This window comes from Lagenorhynchus albirostris, chromosome 1 (assembly GCF_949774975.1).
Source record: "Lagenorhynchus albirostris chromosome 1, mLagAlb1.1, whole genome shotgun sequence".
NCBI lineage: Eukaryota > Metazoa > Chordata > Mammalia > Artiodactyla > Delphinidae > Lagenorhynchus > Lagenorhynchus albirostris.
The window spans coordinates 48,053,702-48,070,926 of NC_083095.1; the positions used below are offsets into that span (position 1 = coordinate 48,053,702).

Consider the following 17,225-nt stretch of genomic DNA (forward strand, 5'->3'; position numbering starts at 1 on the left):
CAATCATATGGAAAATAATAATTTAGTTTTCTGAATGCATTGCCTTTCTCACTTCCTCCCTTCCTTTCTTTTTAATATCTTGTTACAGAGAATTATAAACTTACCATAAAGTAGACAGCATAATAGAACAAATCTCCAGGTACCCATTACCTGGCCTCGCCCAGCCACCATCAGTTTATGGCTAATCCTATTCCAATCACTGCCCTCCCTTTATTATTTTGCAGCAAATTCCAAACATACAAATTCATCCATAAATATTTCCCTGTGTATTTCAGAAATGTAAGGATTCTCCTTTTAAAATTAACATAATTAATGCTATTACTACATCTACAAAGTTAACAATAATTCTTAAATCAGAGAGTCAGTGTTCAGATTTCAACTTCATCATGATTTTTCATGCCACTGTTGCTTTGTACATGCTGTCCCTTTTACTCCATATGCCTCTACTGCCTGCCTAAGTTTTATTTTTCTTTTAATGTTCATCTTGTGTCAACTCTTCTAGGAAGCTTGTCTCTCTTATCAAGTTAGATGTCCCTCCAGTGTTAACATACAATCTATATAAATTCCAATAGGATATTTGTGAATTCATAATGTGTTTTTTATTTTTTTACCACATACTTTGATGGATGGATGAATGGGTGGGTGGATGGGTCTATCTGTCTATCTTAATGAAAAGTTTTTTTTTTTAAGATTTAATTGACATGTAACATGTTAGTTTTAGTTGAACACCATAGTGATTCAATATTTCTATATATTGTGGTTAATGAAAGTTTTTTACATATTCAGAATCCACCCTTAACTCAATACACTTAGAATAAAATTCAAAATTCTTGGCTTATATGGCCTCTTATAATCCAGCTACTGTCTAGCCTAGAGTTTTCTCATGCTATTTCTTCAGGCCATCTTGTTTTAGTCAAATTTGCCTTCCCTCAGTACCTAGAATATGCTTAGCTCTTATTTCTCAGAGCTTTGCACGTGTTTTCCCTTTGCCTAAAACATCCTTTTATTGATTCTCTATGTGGTGGACTTTGGATCTCCCAATCTAAATCTCTCTGTTAAAATCTCTCACTGTGTATTTTACCTTTCCTCTTAAACTGATCACACTTATAGTTATATATTTATTTAGTGATCAGTTTATTGACTGACTTTTCCGTAGATAGAGGCTCTAAGTGGTCAGGGACTATGTCTATTTTGTTTACCACTTTCCTTAGTGTCTGTCACAGTGCTTGGCATGTAGTAGAAGCTAAAGAAACACTGTCAAATATGTATGGTAGGACTTTTTTGGCTTATAAATTAATATGTTGATTAGAAATAAAAGAGCAATATTTATATTATTTCTTGACAAGTTTAACGCCTTTTGGAATTGACTAAAACTTGACAATTTCTGGGTCAGGAAGCATCTGAGAGTCATTTAAGATAGGAAGCCAGACAACTGGAAAGTTTTCTAAATATCATGCATTTTAAATATTAAGATTGTATGAATTCAAAAGTTTTTATAAAATACCAAATTTTCACATGCTTGCCTGGGAGAAGAGCTTAAATTTTTTAAATTATACATTTATATTTATATTAATTCCTCTTCAAACATTTTAGATATTCAAGATGATGAAGTGGCAGAAACTGTTTACAGAGACAGGAAGAGACAGTTACCTTTGGAACTCGCAGTGGAACTAACAGAAGAGACATTTAATGCGACAGTAACAGCTTCTGACAGCATAGTGCTTTTCTATGCTGGTTGTGAGTATGAGCCTTTAGAGTTGACTACTATATTGCATATTAGGGCATTTAAAGTAGGCAGACTTTATTTTTGCATTCTGTTATTGCACATTTTAAAGTGACATAATTTTCATATGTTCCACACTTTGAAATATTTACTTCTAGCTGATTCTGGGGTTGTAAAACTGATTATATATATCTGACTTACAAATTGAAGGTTCATGATTAAACTAGATGTTAAGCTTACTAATTTAGAAAAATTATTGTTATTCAAGCTAACGACTGATTAACAGTTATTATAGATTTATAGGCACTATATTGCTTTTATCCTCAAACAATAGCTGTTCAAGTATACTCCTTGCAGTATGAACGTAGAAACCCTCTTAAATGTTTGAACAATATTGACTACTGCATACTAGGATATTTCTTACTAATAAATAACAATTTGGGGAAACCCCATAAATGTATATGTTTGTTATATATAAGTATGGATGCTTTAGAGCAGGGGTCCCCAACCCCCGGGCCATGGACGCGTACTGGTCTGTGGCCTGTTAGGAACCGGGCCATACAGCATGAGGTGAGCAGCAGGCAAGCCAGCGAAACTTCATCTGTATTTATAGCCGCTCCCCATTGCTCGCATTACTGCCTGAGCTCTGCCTCCTGTCAGCATTGTGGTGAGTCGTATAATTATTTCATTATATATTACAATGTAATAATAAGGGAAATAAAATGCACAATAAATGTAATGTGCTTGAATCATCCCAAAACCATCCCCTTACCCTCCAGTCCGTGGAAAAATTGTCTTCCACGAAACCAGTCCCTGGTGCCAAAAAGGTTGGGGACCACTGCTTTAGAGATATGTACATTGTAATATCTGTTTAATTTTTTATTTTAATGTAGGGCAGGCAGTATCCATGGCATTTCTGCAGTCCTACATCGATGTGGCAATTAAGTTGAAAGGTATACTGTGGTATGCATGCTTATTTTCCTGATTTTGAGCCATAGCTATTTGTATAACTGTGTCATGCTAAAGATGTAGAAACCCATGTAAAATTTCAGGTTATTATGTTTGTGTCTCCAAGGTTAATAAGTTAATGAACCATGAGTTTCAGAACTCTCAGAAGCATTCACTTTGATTGTCTTCATAAAACTGTCTTGTAGCTACATAGTTAATCCAGTAATCTTTTTGGCTGAATTCAGTCATTCAGCAAACATTTATTGAGTGCCTACTCTGTGCCAGTTACTGTTAAATATTATTAAATATATACTAAATACTATATATACTAAATACTATTAAATAAAATTTTGATAGATAAGACCACATCCTAATGAAGGAACTAAGATACCAGTGTTCTTGAAGCTATACAGTTAGGATATTTTTTAATAGCCAGGATCTTTTTATTTTAACTATTCTATGAAACCTGATTCAGTGGTAGACAAATAAGAATCCAAGGAATGAACTCAAAATGTCTATGCCACCATCCCAGCAAAGAAAAAAGGAGGCGTAGGGAGGCCTCTTAGCATTAGTAAGAGACAGATAGTGTTGGCTTAGGTAAGTATAATGTTTTGTAATCACTTGAATAAGACAGAATATATCATGCTTTGTATCTTTAATATGATTTCCTCTACTCTGTTTTTCTTGTTAATAAAAGCTATTATGGCTAAATAGGCTTTTTCTTGGCTACTCCAGGAATGCATCCACCATTTAGTTTTGAGGCACTAGCTTACAGGCTCTTTCATTTTTTAGTAAGTTCCTTATGGGTGGAGAGTGTGTCTTATACTCGGCTCACTGGACTTGGTGCATTGCATTACATTACAGAATATCTGGTGTTTAATAATTGTTGAGTAAATGATTAAGCAAATGTAGTAGAGTTTCATAAATTTTGTTTTATTTAGTGGAAAATGTGTACTGGTATACAACTTATATATTGGGGACTTTTGTGAACTCAAGAAATTGATTCCAGAAAGTCAATCCTAAATGCAACATGTTCTACAGTAATAAAAACATCAGAGGTATAAAAAATCATTTTTGAACCATTTCTCTTCCATTCATTTCCCAACCACATTTGATCCAACTTTTGATTATTTCATTCCCCAAGTGAAGAGATGATTAAGTCTATAGATACTGTGATCCCTAACTTTTTTTTTTTTTTTTTTTTGCGGTACACGGGCCTCTCACTGTTGTGGCCTCTCCCATTGCGGAGCACAGACTCCGGACGCGCAGGCTCAGCAGCCATGGCTCACGGGCCCAGCTGCTCCATGGCATGTGGGATCCTCCCGAAACGGGGCACTAAACCCATGTCCCCTGCATTGGCAGGCGGACTCTCAACCACTGCACCACCAGGGAAGCCCCTTAACTTTTTTTTTTTAAAGCAATCTTGTCATTCTCTTTTAGATTCTCCTTTATAGTGGCAATTTATAGACAGATTTAAGTTTCTTCTCTTAGGTTTTCCAGCCTTATTGGTAAATAATTAGAAGAAAGAAAAAGGGGGAAAATATAAACCACAATGAAATAGTAATTGGATAATGTCCCTGAATAATAGAATTATTCCCCCCTCCCCAGCCCATTTGGTTAGATACCAAATGAAAATGGAAAAAGATTCTCTTACTTTCTTCTCAGTTAATGACCAAATAAAGATGTGACCCCTCAATGCAAGGACTCTTGGTTGTATGTGTTTGTAGAATAAAAAAGCAGATAACCAACCCAAGGGCTTGATTCCTTTTTTGATTAGTATGTTCTTTATGAATAACAATCCTGTTAGTAATTAGATATCAGATAAATGGATTGTTTTGGAAGTTCATGAGGCTTAATATAGAAATGCATACTATATGTAACAATAGTGTTTTGTGTCTATGGTGAAGCCTATACTGTAATTTTGTAAATTGGGAAAATATTGTAATACTTTGGTCCTTTAGTCCTGTAATCTCTCATGTTGATTTGGGAAAAAGCCACTTTTTATCTCTTAGTACAAGAGGATGGAGAATATTTTATAGTCAGTCACAAGGTGGCAGCAAATGTCAAGTTTTTATAATTACATAGTATCTGTAGCTAAGAGAATCTGTTTTGCTTCGTTTTTCTTTTAAATTAAGACCCCTGTTTGGAATTGCTGCATTGATAAAGTATGTGGAATGTAATACTACAGTCATCTTAGAATATTAGACTATTTCCATTTGAAACATGATTAAGTATTGAAACCATTTTATAGGAAAGAAAATTAAAATGTGATAACTTCAGTATAAGTAGGCTTATAACTTTTAATGATATGTATCAATATTCTTTTTCCAGTTTTAAAGATAACATCAAAGTTTTCAACTTGGACAAAGGAATAATAACATTTTTAGCAGTAGACCCATTGAGGATGCTTATTGAAGGGAAAGAACTACATTTGTAATAACACCATGTTCCATCCTTGGGTGGCAGTACATAATATGATATTGTCTGAACAAGCACCAGTACAAGCACCACTAGATATTTATTGACTAAATGATTAAAATAAAGGATAAGAGAACTTTATAGAGTAGATCCAACTTTACAAGGAATAAGGATTTATTTTTGTTTATATGCACATATAATATTCAGGTATTAATATACTTTAGTGTAAACATTGAAAATTTGTTCACGAAGAAATATCAGGGCACATTTCACAAATTTTTATTGCGCACATAATATGTAACAGACATTGTACTAGGCAGCAGGTTTATAGTGGTGAATAAGACAGACTAGACCCTGCCTATATTATCAAACAGATTGCTAACACTAAATCTAAGGTAGTAAGTTATTGCATCTATGAGATATAATCTAGGATCATTTAAAATGTAAGAAAGAATTTTCAGTATTAAAACTTTTGGCAATAAAATATTAAAATACTGCATTTCACAAGTTTAGTCATATGGGTAGATAACATCTTAAAGTAGGATATAACCTATATTGATACACAAAGATTCCTTCTTTGATCTAATATTATATTAGTTTCCTTTTATTAGAATTTATTCTTTCCTTTCATTAGCTGAGTTGTGTGGTGCTTTGTCATTTGTTTTTTAATATCTCTTCACCTAATTAGTTACACATTTTGGAGGTCCTTGCATATACAGTTGACTTAAACAACACAAGGATTAGGGATGTTGACCCTCCGTGCAGTAGAAAATCCAAGAATAACAGATTTGGCCCCCTGTATACATGGTTGCGCCATATCTGAGGTTCCATATCCATGGATTCATCCAACCTTGGAATGTGTAGTACTGTAATATTTACTATTGAAAAATATCCGCATATAAGTGGACCTGCACAGTTGAAACCTGTGTTATTCAAGGGTCAACTGTATTAGTATAGAACAAGTAGAAATTTCTCTTTGGGATTCCACTATGATGTGTTTTCTTGGGCTGAGAAGAAATTATAATATTTTAAATAAATAAGAAATTATAATATTTAGACAGGATGGGTATGTGAAGCCCTAAATGAATTCCATGTGTTAGTTTATTCACACACATATTTAAGGTGTTTCATGTTCAAGGACCACTCTAGGTGCTGGAAAACCAGTGACAAGGAAAACAGACACAGTCCCTACTCTCAGGGAGCTCTAATTGTACAACAGCACAGATGAGTACATAATTACATGATGAGATAGGGAAAAGAGCTTGGTCCTCTAAGAGCATAGGAATCTGATGCAGATCAGGGTGTCAGAGGAGGCTTCCTTGAAGTGGTCACATGTGCAGAGATCTGAAGGGGTGAAAAGACCTGACTGCAGAAACTGGTGGGTGTGGGCTGGTAGCAAAGTAGATTTGAGTTTTGAAAAGATATCTCTAGCTTCAGTGTAGAGACATATTGAATTCAGGGAGATAAATTAGGAGAAATGATAAATGGTGGCAGTAAAGAGAGAGGGACAGATATAAGAGGTATTTAAAATTCAGGTGATAAAATTGAAGGGCATGCTGATTGATGTGATTAGACCTGTGGAGTTTAGGAATGGGGAAGCACAAGAGATGATACTTTGTTTTCCGAGTTATACAAAGATGGCAACATTCACCACTATTCAGAGGAAAGAAACCATATTTGTTTTAGACATCTTGAGTTTGAGGATGTTTCTGTTCAAAGGGAACTAGAGAAGGCAGTAAGAATACATTGGTCTGGAACTTTAAAGGATGAGCCTGGGCCAAAACTATAAATTTAGGATTCATTAGGTTGTCGATGATTCTTGAGATTGTCTAGAAGAGAGGGTAGAACAAGAAGAGAAAGCAGCTTAAACTGAGCCTTGGGGGAACTCCTGACTCCACTGGCAGAAGAGCCTGCAAGAGGGACCAAAAAGGAGCAGCTAGAGAGTCAGGGGTGGGGATGGGAGCCAATAGAGGAAGGTGGTGCAGAAAATCAAGGGAAGAGAGTGTTTCAGCTAGAGTGTTTCATGCTGCTGAGAAGTTGTAATAAGAATGGGATATAGAGGCGGGGTCAAGATGGTGAGGTGGGAAGATGCAGAGATAGCATCTCCCCACAACTAGGGCGCTTGCCGGCTGCTGATGGGGGACTCTGATCCCCAAGGACATGGGAGGAACCCCAAAGTGAACCGGCAGCTTGCAGGATCCTGGTTCACAAGCCCAGGGTCTGGCCGAAGCTCCTGGAGTGGGAACTCCGAGTCAAAACCACTGGACTAACGGAGAACCTCAGATCCCAGGGAATATTCATCAGAGTGAGGTCTCAAGGAGGTCCCCATCTCAGCACCAATTTATAGTAATGATAATAAAGATGATCCAGAATCTCGGAAATAGAATGGAGGCATGGATTGAGAAAATACAAGAAATGTTTAACAAAGATCTAGAAGAACTAAAGAACAAACAACAGAGATGAACAACACAATAACGGAAATGAAAAATACACTAGAAGGAATCAATAACAGAATAACGGAGACAGAAGAACGAATAAGTGAGCTGGAAGACAACATGGTGGAAATAACTGCTGAGGAGCAGAAAAAAGAATGAAAAGAATTGAAGACAATCTCAGAGACCTCTGGGACAACATGAGACACACCAACATTAGAATTACTGGGGTCCCAGAAGAAGAAGAGAAAAAGAAAGGGTCTGAGAAAATATTTGAAGAGATTATAGTTGAAAACTTCCCTAACATGGAAAAGGAAATAGTCAATCAAGTCCAGGAAGCACAGAGAGTCCCATACAGGATAAACTCTAGGAAAAACACACCAATACATATATTAAACCAACAAAAATTAAGTTCAAAGAAAAAAATAGCATCAAGGGAAAAACAAAAAATAACATACAAAGGAATCCCCATAAGGTTATCAGCTGATTTTTCAGCAGAAACTCTGTAGGCCAGAAGGGAATGGCAGGATATACTTAAAGTGATGAAAGAGAAAAACCTACAACCAAGATTACTCTACCTAGCAAGGATCTCATTCAGATTTGATGGAGAAGTCGAAAGCTTTTCAGATAAGCGAAAGCTAAGAGAATTCAGTACCACCAAGCCAGCTTTACAATAAATGCTAAAGAAACTTCTCTAAGTGGGAAACACAAGAGAAGAAAAAGACCCATAAAAACAAACCCGAAACAATTAAGAAAATGGTAATAGGAACGTACATTTCAATAGTAGCCTTGAATGTAAATGGATTAACTGCCCCAACCAAACGACACAGACTGGTTGAATGGATACAAAAACAAGACCCATATATATGCTGTCTACAGGAGACCCACTTCAGACCTAGAGACACATACAGACTGAAAGTGAAGGGATGGAAAAAGATATTCCATGCAAATGGAAATCAAAAGAAAGCTGGAGTAGCAATACTCATATCAGATAAAATAGACTTTAAAATGAAGACTGTTATAAGAGATAAGGAGGGACACTACATAATGATCAAAGGATCAATCCAAGAAGAAGATATAACAATTATAAATATGTACCCAACATAGGAGCACCTCAATACATAAGGAAAATGCTAACAACCATGAAAGGAGAAATTGACAGTAACACAATAATAGTAGGGGATTTTAACACCCTACTTACACCAATGGATAGATCATCCAGACAGAAAATAAATAATGAAACACAAACTTTAAATGACACAATAGACCAGATAGATCTAATTGATACTTATAGAACATTTCACCCAAAAGTGTCAGAATACACTTTCTTCTCAAGTGCACATGGAACGTTCTCCAGGATAGATCACATCTTGGGTCACAAATCAAGCCTTGGAAAATTTAAGAAAATTGAAATTGTATTATGCAACTTTTCTGACCACAACGCTATGAGATTGGAAATCAATTACAGGAAAAAAACCTGTAAAAAACACAAATACATGGAGGCTAAACAGTGCACTACTAAATAACCAAGAAATCACTGAAGAAATCAAAGAAGAAATAAAAAAAAATACATAGAAACAAATGTTGATGAAATCACAATGACCCCAAACCTATGAGATGCAGTAAAAGCAGTTCTAAGAGGGAAGTTTATAGCAATACAGTCTCACCTCAAGACACAAGAAAATTGTCAAATAAACAATCTAAACCTACACTTAAAACAACTAGAGAAAGAAGAACAAAGAAAACCCAAAGTCAGTAGAAGGAAGGAAATCATAAAGATCAGAGCAGAAACAAATGAAATAGAAACAAAGACAACAATAGCAAAGATCAATAAAACTAAAAGGTTGTTCTTTGAGAAGATAACAAAATTGATAAACCCTTAGCCAGACTCATCAAGAAAAAAAGGAAGAGGACTCAAATCAATAAAATTAGAAATGTAAAAGGAGAAATCACAACTGACATTTCAGAAATACAAAGGATTATAAGAAACTACTAAAAACAACTATACGCCAATAAAATGGACAACCACAAAGAAATGGACAAATTCTTGGACAAATGGACAGAACTTTCCAAGATGGAACCAGGAAGAATTAAAAGTATAAACAGACCTATCACAAGTAATGAAATTGAAACCAGAATTAAAAATCTTCCAACAAACAGAAGTCCAGGACCAGATGGCTTCACAGGCGAATTCTATCAAACATTTAGAGAAAAGCTAACACTGATCCTCTTCAAACTCTTCCAAAAATTTGCAGAGGAAGAAACACTCCCAAATTCATTCTACAAAGCACATCACTCTGATACCAAAGCCAGAAAAAGATATCACAAAAAAAGGAAAATTATAGACCAATATCACCGATGAACATAGATGCAAAAATCCTGAACAAAATGCTAGCAAACAGAATCCAACAGCACATTAAAAGGATCGTACACCATGATCAAGTGGGATTTATCCCAGGGATGCAAGGATTCTTCAATATATGCAAATCAATCAATGTGATACACCACGTTAACAAATTCAGGAATAAAAACCATATGATTATCTCAATAGGTGCAGGAGAAGCTTTTGACAAAATTCAACATTGATTTATGATAAAACTCTCCAGAAAATGGGCATAGAGGGAACCTACCTCAACATAATAAAGGCCATATATGACAAACCCACAGCAAGCATCATACTCAATGGTAAAAAACTGAAAGCATTTCCACTAAGATCAGGAAAAAGACAAGGATGTCCACTCTTGCCACTATTATTCAACATAGTTTTGGAAGTCCTTGCCACAGCAATCAGAGAAGAAAAAGAAATAAAAGGAATACAAATTGGAAAAGAAGAAGTAAAACTGTCACTGTTTGCCAATGACATGATACTATTCATAGAAGATCCTAAAGATGCTACCAGAAAACTACTAGAGCTAATCAATGAACTTGGTAAGGTTGCAGGATACAAAATTAATGCACAGGAATCTCTGGCATTCCTATACACCAACAACGAAAAATCAGAAAGAGAAATTAAGGAAACACTCCCATTTACCACTGCAACAAAAAGAATAAAATACCTAGGAATAGACCTGCCTAAGGAGGCAAAAGACTTGTACTCAGAAAGTATAAAACAATGCTGAAAGAAATCAAAGATGACGTAAACAGATGGAGAAATATACCATGTTCTTAGATTAGAAGATTCAATATTGTGAAAATGACTATACTCCTCAAAGCAATCTACAAATTCAATGCAATCCCTATCAAACTACCAATGGGATCCTTCACAGAATTAGAACAAAAAATGTTGCAATTCATATGGAAACACAAAAGATCCCGAATAGCCAAAGCAATCTTGAGAAACAAAAATGGAGTTGGAGGAATCAGGCTCCCTGACTTCAGACTATACCACAAAGCTACAGTAATGAAGACAGTATGGTGCTGGCACAAAAACAGAAATATAGATCAATGATACAGGATAGAATGCCCAGAGGTAAACCCAGGCACATATGGGCACTTAATTTACGACGAAGGAGGCAAGAACATACAATGGAGAAAAGACAAACTCTTCAATAAGTGCTGGGAAAACTGGACAGCTACACATGAAAGAATGAAATTAGAACACTACTTAACACAATACACAAAAATAAACCCCAAATGGATTAAAGACTCAAATGTAAGACCAGACACTATAAAACTCTTAGAGGAAAAACACTCTTTGACATAAGATCTTTTTTCTCTCACCTCCTAGAGTAACAGAAATAAAAAAAAAATAAATAGGACTTAATTAAATTTAAAAGCTTTTGCACAGCCAAGGAAACCATAAACAAGACAAAAAAGACCACTCTCAGAATGGGAGAAAATATTTGCAAATGAAACAACAGACAAAGGATCATCTCCAAAATATACAAACAGCTCATGGAGCTCAATATCAAAAAAAAATCCAGTTAAAAAATGGGCAGAAGACCTAAATTGACATTTCACCAAGGAAGGCATACAGATGGCCAAGAGGCACATGAAAAGATGCTCAACATCACTAATTAGTAGTGAAATGCAAATCAGAACTACAAAGAGGTATCACCTCATGCCGGTCAGAATGATTATTATCAAAAAATCTAGAAACAATAAATGCTGGAAAGGGCGTGGTGAAAAGGGAACCCTTCTGCGCTGTTGGTGGGAATGTAAATTAATACAACCACTATGGAAAACAGTATGGAGGTTCCTTTAAAAACTAAACATGGAACTACCATACGACCCAGCAATCCCACAACTGGGCATATACCCTGAGAAAACCATAATTCAAAAAGAGTCATGTACCACAGTGTTCATTGCATCTCTATTTACAATAGCCAGGCCATGGAAGCAACCTAAGTGTCCATCGACAGATGAATGGATAAAGAAGATGGGACACATATATACAATGGAATATTACTTGGCCATAAAAAGGAACAAAATTGAGTTATTTGTAGTGAGGTGGATGGACCTAGAGTCTGTCATACAGAGTGAAGTAAGAAGGAGAAAAACAAATACCCTATGCTAACGCATATATATGGAATCCCCCTCTCCCCCACCCAAAAAATGGTACTGATGAACCTAGTTGCAGGGCAGGAATAAAGAGGTAGACATAGAAAATGGACTTGTGGACATGGAGTGGGAGGGCGAAGCTGGGGCAAAGTGAGAGTAACATCGACATATATACACTACCGGATATAAAATAGTTGGCTGGTGGGAAGCAGCAACATAGCACAGGGAGATCAGCTTGGTGCTTTGCGATGACCTAGAGGGGTGCGAGGGAGGAGATATGGGGACATGTGTATGCATATGGCTGATTGGCTTTGTTGTGCAACAGAAACTGACACTGTAGTGTGAAGCCATTATACTCCAATAAGCATTAAATAAAAGAATGGGATATAAAAAATATTGACAATTCTCAACAAATGAGTTTTCTACATTAACATTTGTAAAATGTGCATTTTCCTTTTATTTAGGCACCTCTACTATGCTGCTTACTAGAGTAAACTGTGCAGATTGGTCTCATGTATGTGCCAAGCAAAATGTTACTGAATTTCCTGTTGTAAAGATGTACAGGGAAGGCGAGAACCCAGTATCTTACACTGGTATGCTAGGAACTGAAGATCTCCTAAAATTTATCAAGCTGTAAGTATTCAGCTTCACCTTAAGATTTTTAAAATGTTAGGTCTATAAAACTTTTAATTCCCATACTTTTTGGACACACTTTGGATAGGTTAAGGAGGTATGAATTGAGATCACAGGGGAAACACTAATGAGCAGAGCCTATCTACTACATTCCATCACCTTTAGGGAGATAGAAGTTTTGTTTAATGAGGCTGATTTTTTGTTTAGAATAGTATTTAATTGTTTTTACTTTGTCAGATGCTTGTCCTGTGGAATATGCTACGTTCAGTATATTTTACTATTTTTTTACAAGCTGAAAAGTATCTTTAAAGATGAATTTTGAATATAGTTAAATATTCATCCAGCAACAGGATTTCATGCCCAGTGAATATTACGTCTGTCCAAGAAGCAGAAGAATATTTAAGTGGGAAATTACATAAAGATCTGATCTCCTATTCTAGCGTGTCAGCACTGGGGCTGTTTAGTCCAACTATGACAACAGGTAAGTGGAATTGAACATTTAAATTATGTAATATAGAGCTAAAGACTCATTTACTAGGTTTTTTTTTGAAAGAATTAATATCTTTCTAAATTATAGAGAATTCAATTAGAGAATTTTAAAAATACAGAGAAGTTGGAAGAAAAAAATAAAAATCTGTATTTAGAGTTGTTGAACTTTAATGTAATTCCTTCACTGTTTTTCTGTGTACTGATATATTGCATATCTATGTACATTTTAGTGTAATTGGGCTAGTACTATGTATTTAGGTTAGTATCTGCTGTTTTTATTTAACATTAAGTGGGCGCCTTTTTTCATGTGATTAATATTCTTCAAAAAATCATAGCTGTGTAATATTTGATTGGATGAATATACCATAATTTATTTAACTATTTGCCAACAAATAATATTTTTGTTTCCCTTTTTTCTTTTTGCTATATGTAAAGAATATTTTTATTTATGAGTCTTTGTGTAGATTTTAGGATTCTCTATGTACAGTATCATGTCATCTGCAAACAGTGACAGCTTTACTTCTTCTTTTCCAATTTGGATTCCTTTTATTTCTTTTTCTTCTCTGATTGCTGTGGCTAAAACTTCCAAAACTATGTTGAATAATAGTGGTGAGAGTGGACAACCTTGTCTTGTTCCTGATCTTAGAGGAAATGGTTTCAGTTTTTCACCATTGAGAACGATGTTGGCTGTGGGTTTGTCATATATGGCCTTTATTATGTTGAGGTAAGTTCCCTCTATGCCTACTTTCTGGAGGGTTTTTATCATAAATAGGTGTTGAATTTTCTCGAAAGCTTTTTCTGCATCTATTGAGATAATCATATGGTTTTTCTGCTTCAATTTGTTAATATGGTGTATCACATTAATTGATATGCGTATATTGAAGAATCCTTGCATTCCTGGGATTAACCGCACTTGATCATGGTGTATGATCCTTTTAATGTGCTGTTGGATTCTGTTTGCTAGTACTTTGTTGAAGATTTTTTCATCTTCATCAGTGGTATTGGCCTGTAGTTTTCTTTCTTTTTGACATCTTTTTCTGGTTTGGTGGTGATGGTGGCCTCATAGAATGAGTTTGGGAGTGTTCCTCCCTCTGCTATATTTTGGAAGAGTTTGAGAAGGATAGGTGTAGCTGTTCTCTAAATGTTTGATAGAATTCGCCTGTGAAGCCATCTGGTCCTGGGCTTTTGTTTGTTGGAAGATTTTTATATCAGAGTCTCAGTTTCAGTGCTTGTGATTGGTCTGTTTATATTTTCTATTTCTTACTGGTTTGGTCTCGGAAGGTTGCGCTTTTTCTAAGAATGTGTCCATTTCTTCCAGATTTTCCATTTTATTTTTATTTTTTTATTTTTTTGTGGTACGCAGGCCTCTCACTGCTGTGACCTCTCCCGCCGCGGAGCACAGGCTCTGGACGCGCAGGCTCAGTGGCCATGGCTCACGGGCCTAGCCGCTCCGCAGCACATGGGACCCCCCCGGACCGGGGCACGAACCCGCGTCCCCTGCATCGGCAGGCAGACTCTCAACCACTGTGCCACCAGGGAAGCCCTGTCCATTTTATTGACATAGTTGCTTATAGTAATCTCTCATGATCCTTTGTATTTCTGCAGTGTCAGTTATTACTTCTCTATTTTCACTTCTAATTCTATTGATTTGAGTCTTCTCCCTTTTTTTCTTCATGCGTCTGGCTAATGGTTTATCAATTTTGTTTATCTTCTCAAAGAACTAGCTTTTACTTTTATTGATCTTTGCTATTGTTTCCTTCATTTATTTGTTTATTTCTGATCTGATCTTTATTATTCCTTTCCTTCTGCTAACTTTGAGGCTTTTTTGTTCTTCTTTCTCTGATTGCTTTAGGTATAAGGTTAAGTTGTTTATTTGAGTTATTTATTGAGGTACGACTGTATTGCTTTATACTTTCCTCTTATAGAACTGATTTTGCTGCATCCCATAGGTCTTGGGTCATCGTTTTTTCACTGGCATTTGTTTCTAGGTATTTTTTTATTTCCTCTTTGATTTCTTCAGTAATCTCTTGGTTATTTAGTGTATTGTTTAGCCTCCATGTGTTTGTATTTTTTACAGATTTTTTCCTGTAATTGATATCTAGTCTCATAGCGTTGTGGTTGGAAAAGATACCTGATATGATTTCAGTTTTCTTAAATTTACCAAAGCTTGATTTGTGACCCAAGATATGATCTATTCTGGCGAATGTTCCATGAGCACTTGAGAAGAATGGTTTTGGATGGAGTGTCCTATAAATATCAATTAAGTCCATCTTGTTTAATGTATCATTTAAAGCTTGTGTTTCCTTATTTATTTTCATTTTGGATGATCTGTCCATGGGTGAAAGTGGGCTGTTAAAGTCCCCTAGTATGATTGTGTTACTGTCGCTTTCCCCTTTTATGGCTGTTAGCATTTGCCTTATGTATTGAGGTGCTCCTATGTTGGGTGCATAAATATTTACAATTGTTATATCTTCTTCTTGGATTGATCCCTTGATCGTTATGTAGTGTACTTCTTTGTTTCTTGTAATAGTCTTTATTTTAAAGTCTATTTTATCTGATATGAGAATTGCTACTCCAGCTTTCCTTTGGTATCCATTTGCATGGAATGTCTTTTTCCATCCCCTCACTTTCAGTCTGTATGTATCCCTAGGTCTGAAGTGGGTCTCTTGTAGACAGCATATATACGGGTCTTGTTTTTGTATCCATTCAGCCCGTCTATGTCTTTTGGTTGGAGCATTTAATCCATTTAAACTTAAGGTAATTATTGATATGTATGTTCCTATTCCCATTTTCTTCGTTGTTTTGGGTTTGTTATTGTAGGTGTTTTCCTTCTCTTGTGTTTCCTGCCTAAAGAAGTTCCTTTAGCATTTGTTGTAAAGCTGGTTTGGTGGTGCTGAATTCTCTTAGCTTTTGCTCGTCTGTAAAGTTTTTAATTTCTCTGTCGAATCTGAATGAGATCCTTTCTGGGTAGAGTAATCGTGGTTGTAAGTTTTTCCCTTTCATCACTTTGAATTTGTCCTTCCACTACGTTCCGGCTTGCAGAGTTTCTACTGAAGGATCAGCTGTTAACCTTATGGGGATTCCCTTGTATGTTAGTTGTTGTTTTTCCCTTGCTGATTTTAATATTTTTTCTTTGTATTTAGTTTTTGAATATTTGATTGATATGTGTCTTGGTGTGTTTCTCCTTGAATTTATCTTGTATGGGACTCTCTGCACTTCCTGGGCTTGACTAACTATTTCCTTTCCCATATTACGGAAGTTTTCAAGTATAATGTCTTCAAATATTTTCTCAGTCCCTTTCTTTTTCTCTTCTTCTTCTGGCACCCCTATAATTCGAATGTTGGTGCATTTAAAATTGTCCCAGAGGTCTCTGAGACTGTCCTCGATTCTTTTCATTCTTTATTGTGCTCTGCAGTAATTATTTCCACTATTTTATCTTCGAGGTCACTTATCTGTTCTTCTGCCTCAGTTATTTTGCTGTTGATTCCTTCTAGAGAATTTTTAATTTCATTTATTGTGTTCTTCATTGTTTTCTCTTTAGTTCTTCTAGGTCCTTGTTAAACGTTTCTTGTATATTTTGCATTCTATTTCCAAGACTTTGGATCACCTTTACTATCATTATTCTGAATTATTTTTCAGGTAGACTGCCTGTTTCCTCTTCATTTGTTTGCCCTGGTGGGTTTTTACCTTGCTCCTTCATCTGCTGTGTGTTTCTCTGTCTTCTCATTTTGTTTAACTTACTGTGTTTGGGGTCTCCTTTTCGCAGGCTGCAGATTTGTAGATCCCGTTGTTTTTGGTGTCTACCCCTAGTGAGTAAGGTTGGTTCAGTGGGTTGTGTAGGCTTCCTGGTGGAGGGGACTAGTGCATGTGTTTTGGTGGATGATGCTGGATCTTGTCTTTCTGGTGGGCAGGACCACGTCCAATGGTGTGTTTTGGGGTGTCTGTGACTTTATTATGATTTTAGGCAGTCTGTCTGCTAATGGGTGGGATTGTGTTCCTGTCTTGCTAGTTGTTTGGCATAGGGTGTCCAGCACTACAGCTTGCTGGTCGTTGAGTGGAGCTGGGTGTTAGCATTGAGATGG

At 35.9% G+C, this 17,225-nt stretch overlaps 1 protein-coding gene across 1 annotated transcript in view; it reads left to right on the top strand.

The window, feature by feature from the left end:
* Positions 1-17,225, top strand: part of TXNDC16 (thioredoxin domain containing 16) — a 104,448-nt gene that overhangs the window by 57,871 nt on the left and 29,352 nt on the right. Inside the window, exons 12-15 of the mRNA XM_060167196.1 lie at positions 1,594-1,737; positions 2,617-2,676; positions 12,486-12,654; positions 12,999-13,135. Coding sequence (XP_060023179.1) covers positions 1,594-1,737; positions 2,617-2,676; positions 12,486-12,654; positions 12,999-13,135 — 510 coding nt within the window. The remainder of the gene's footprint in view (positions 1-1,593; positions 1,738-2,616; positions 2,677-12,485; positions 12,655-12,998; positions 13,136-17,225) is intronic.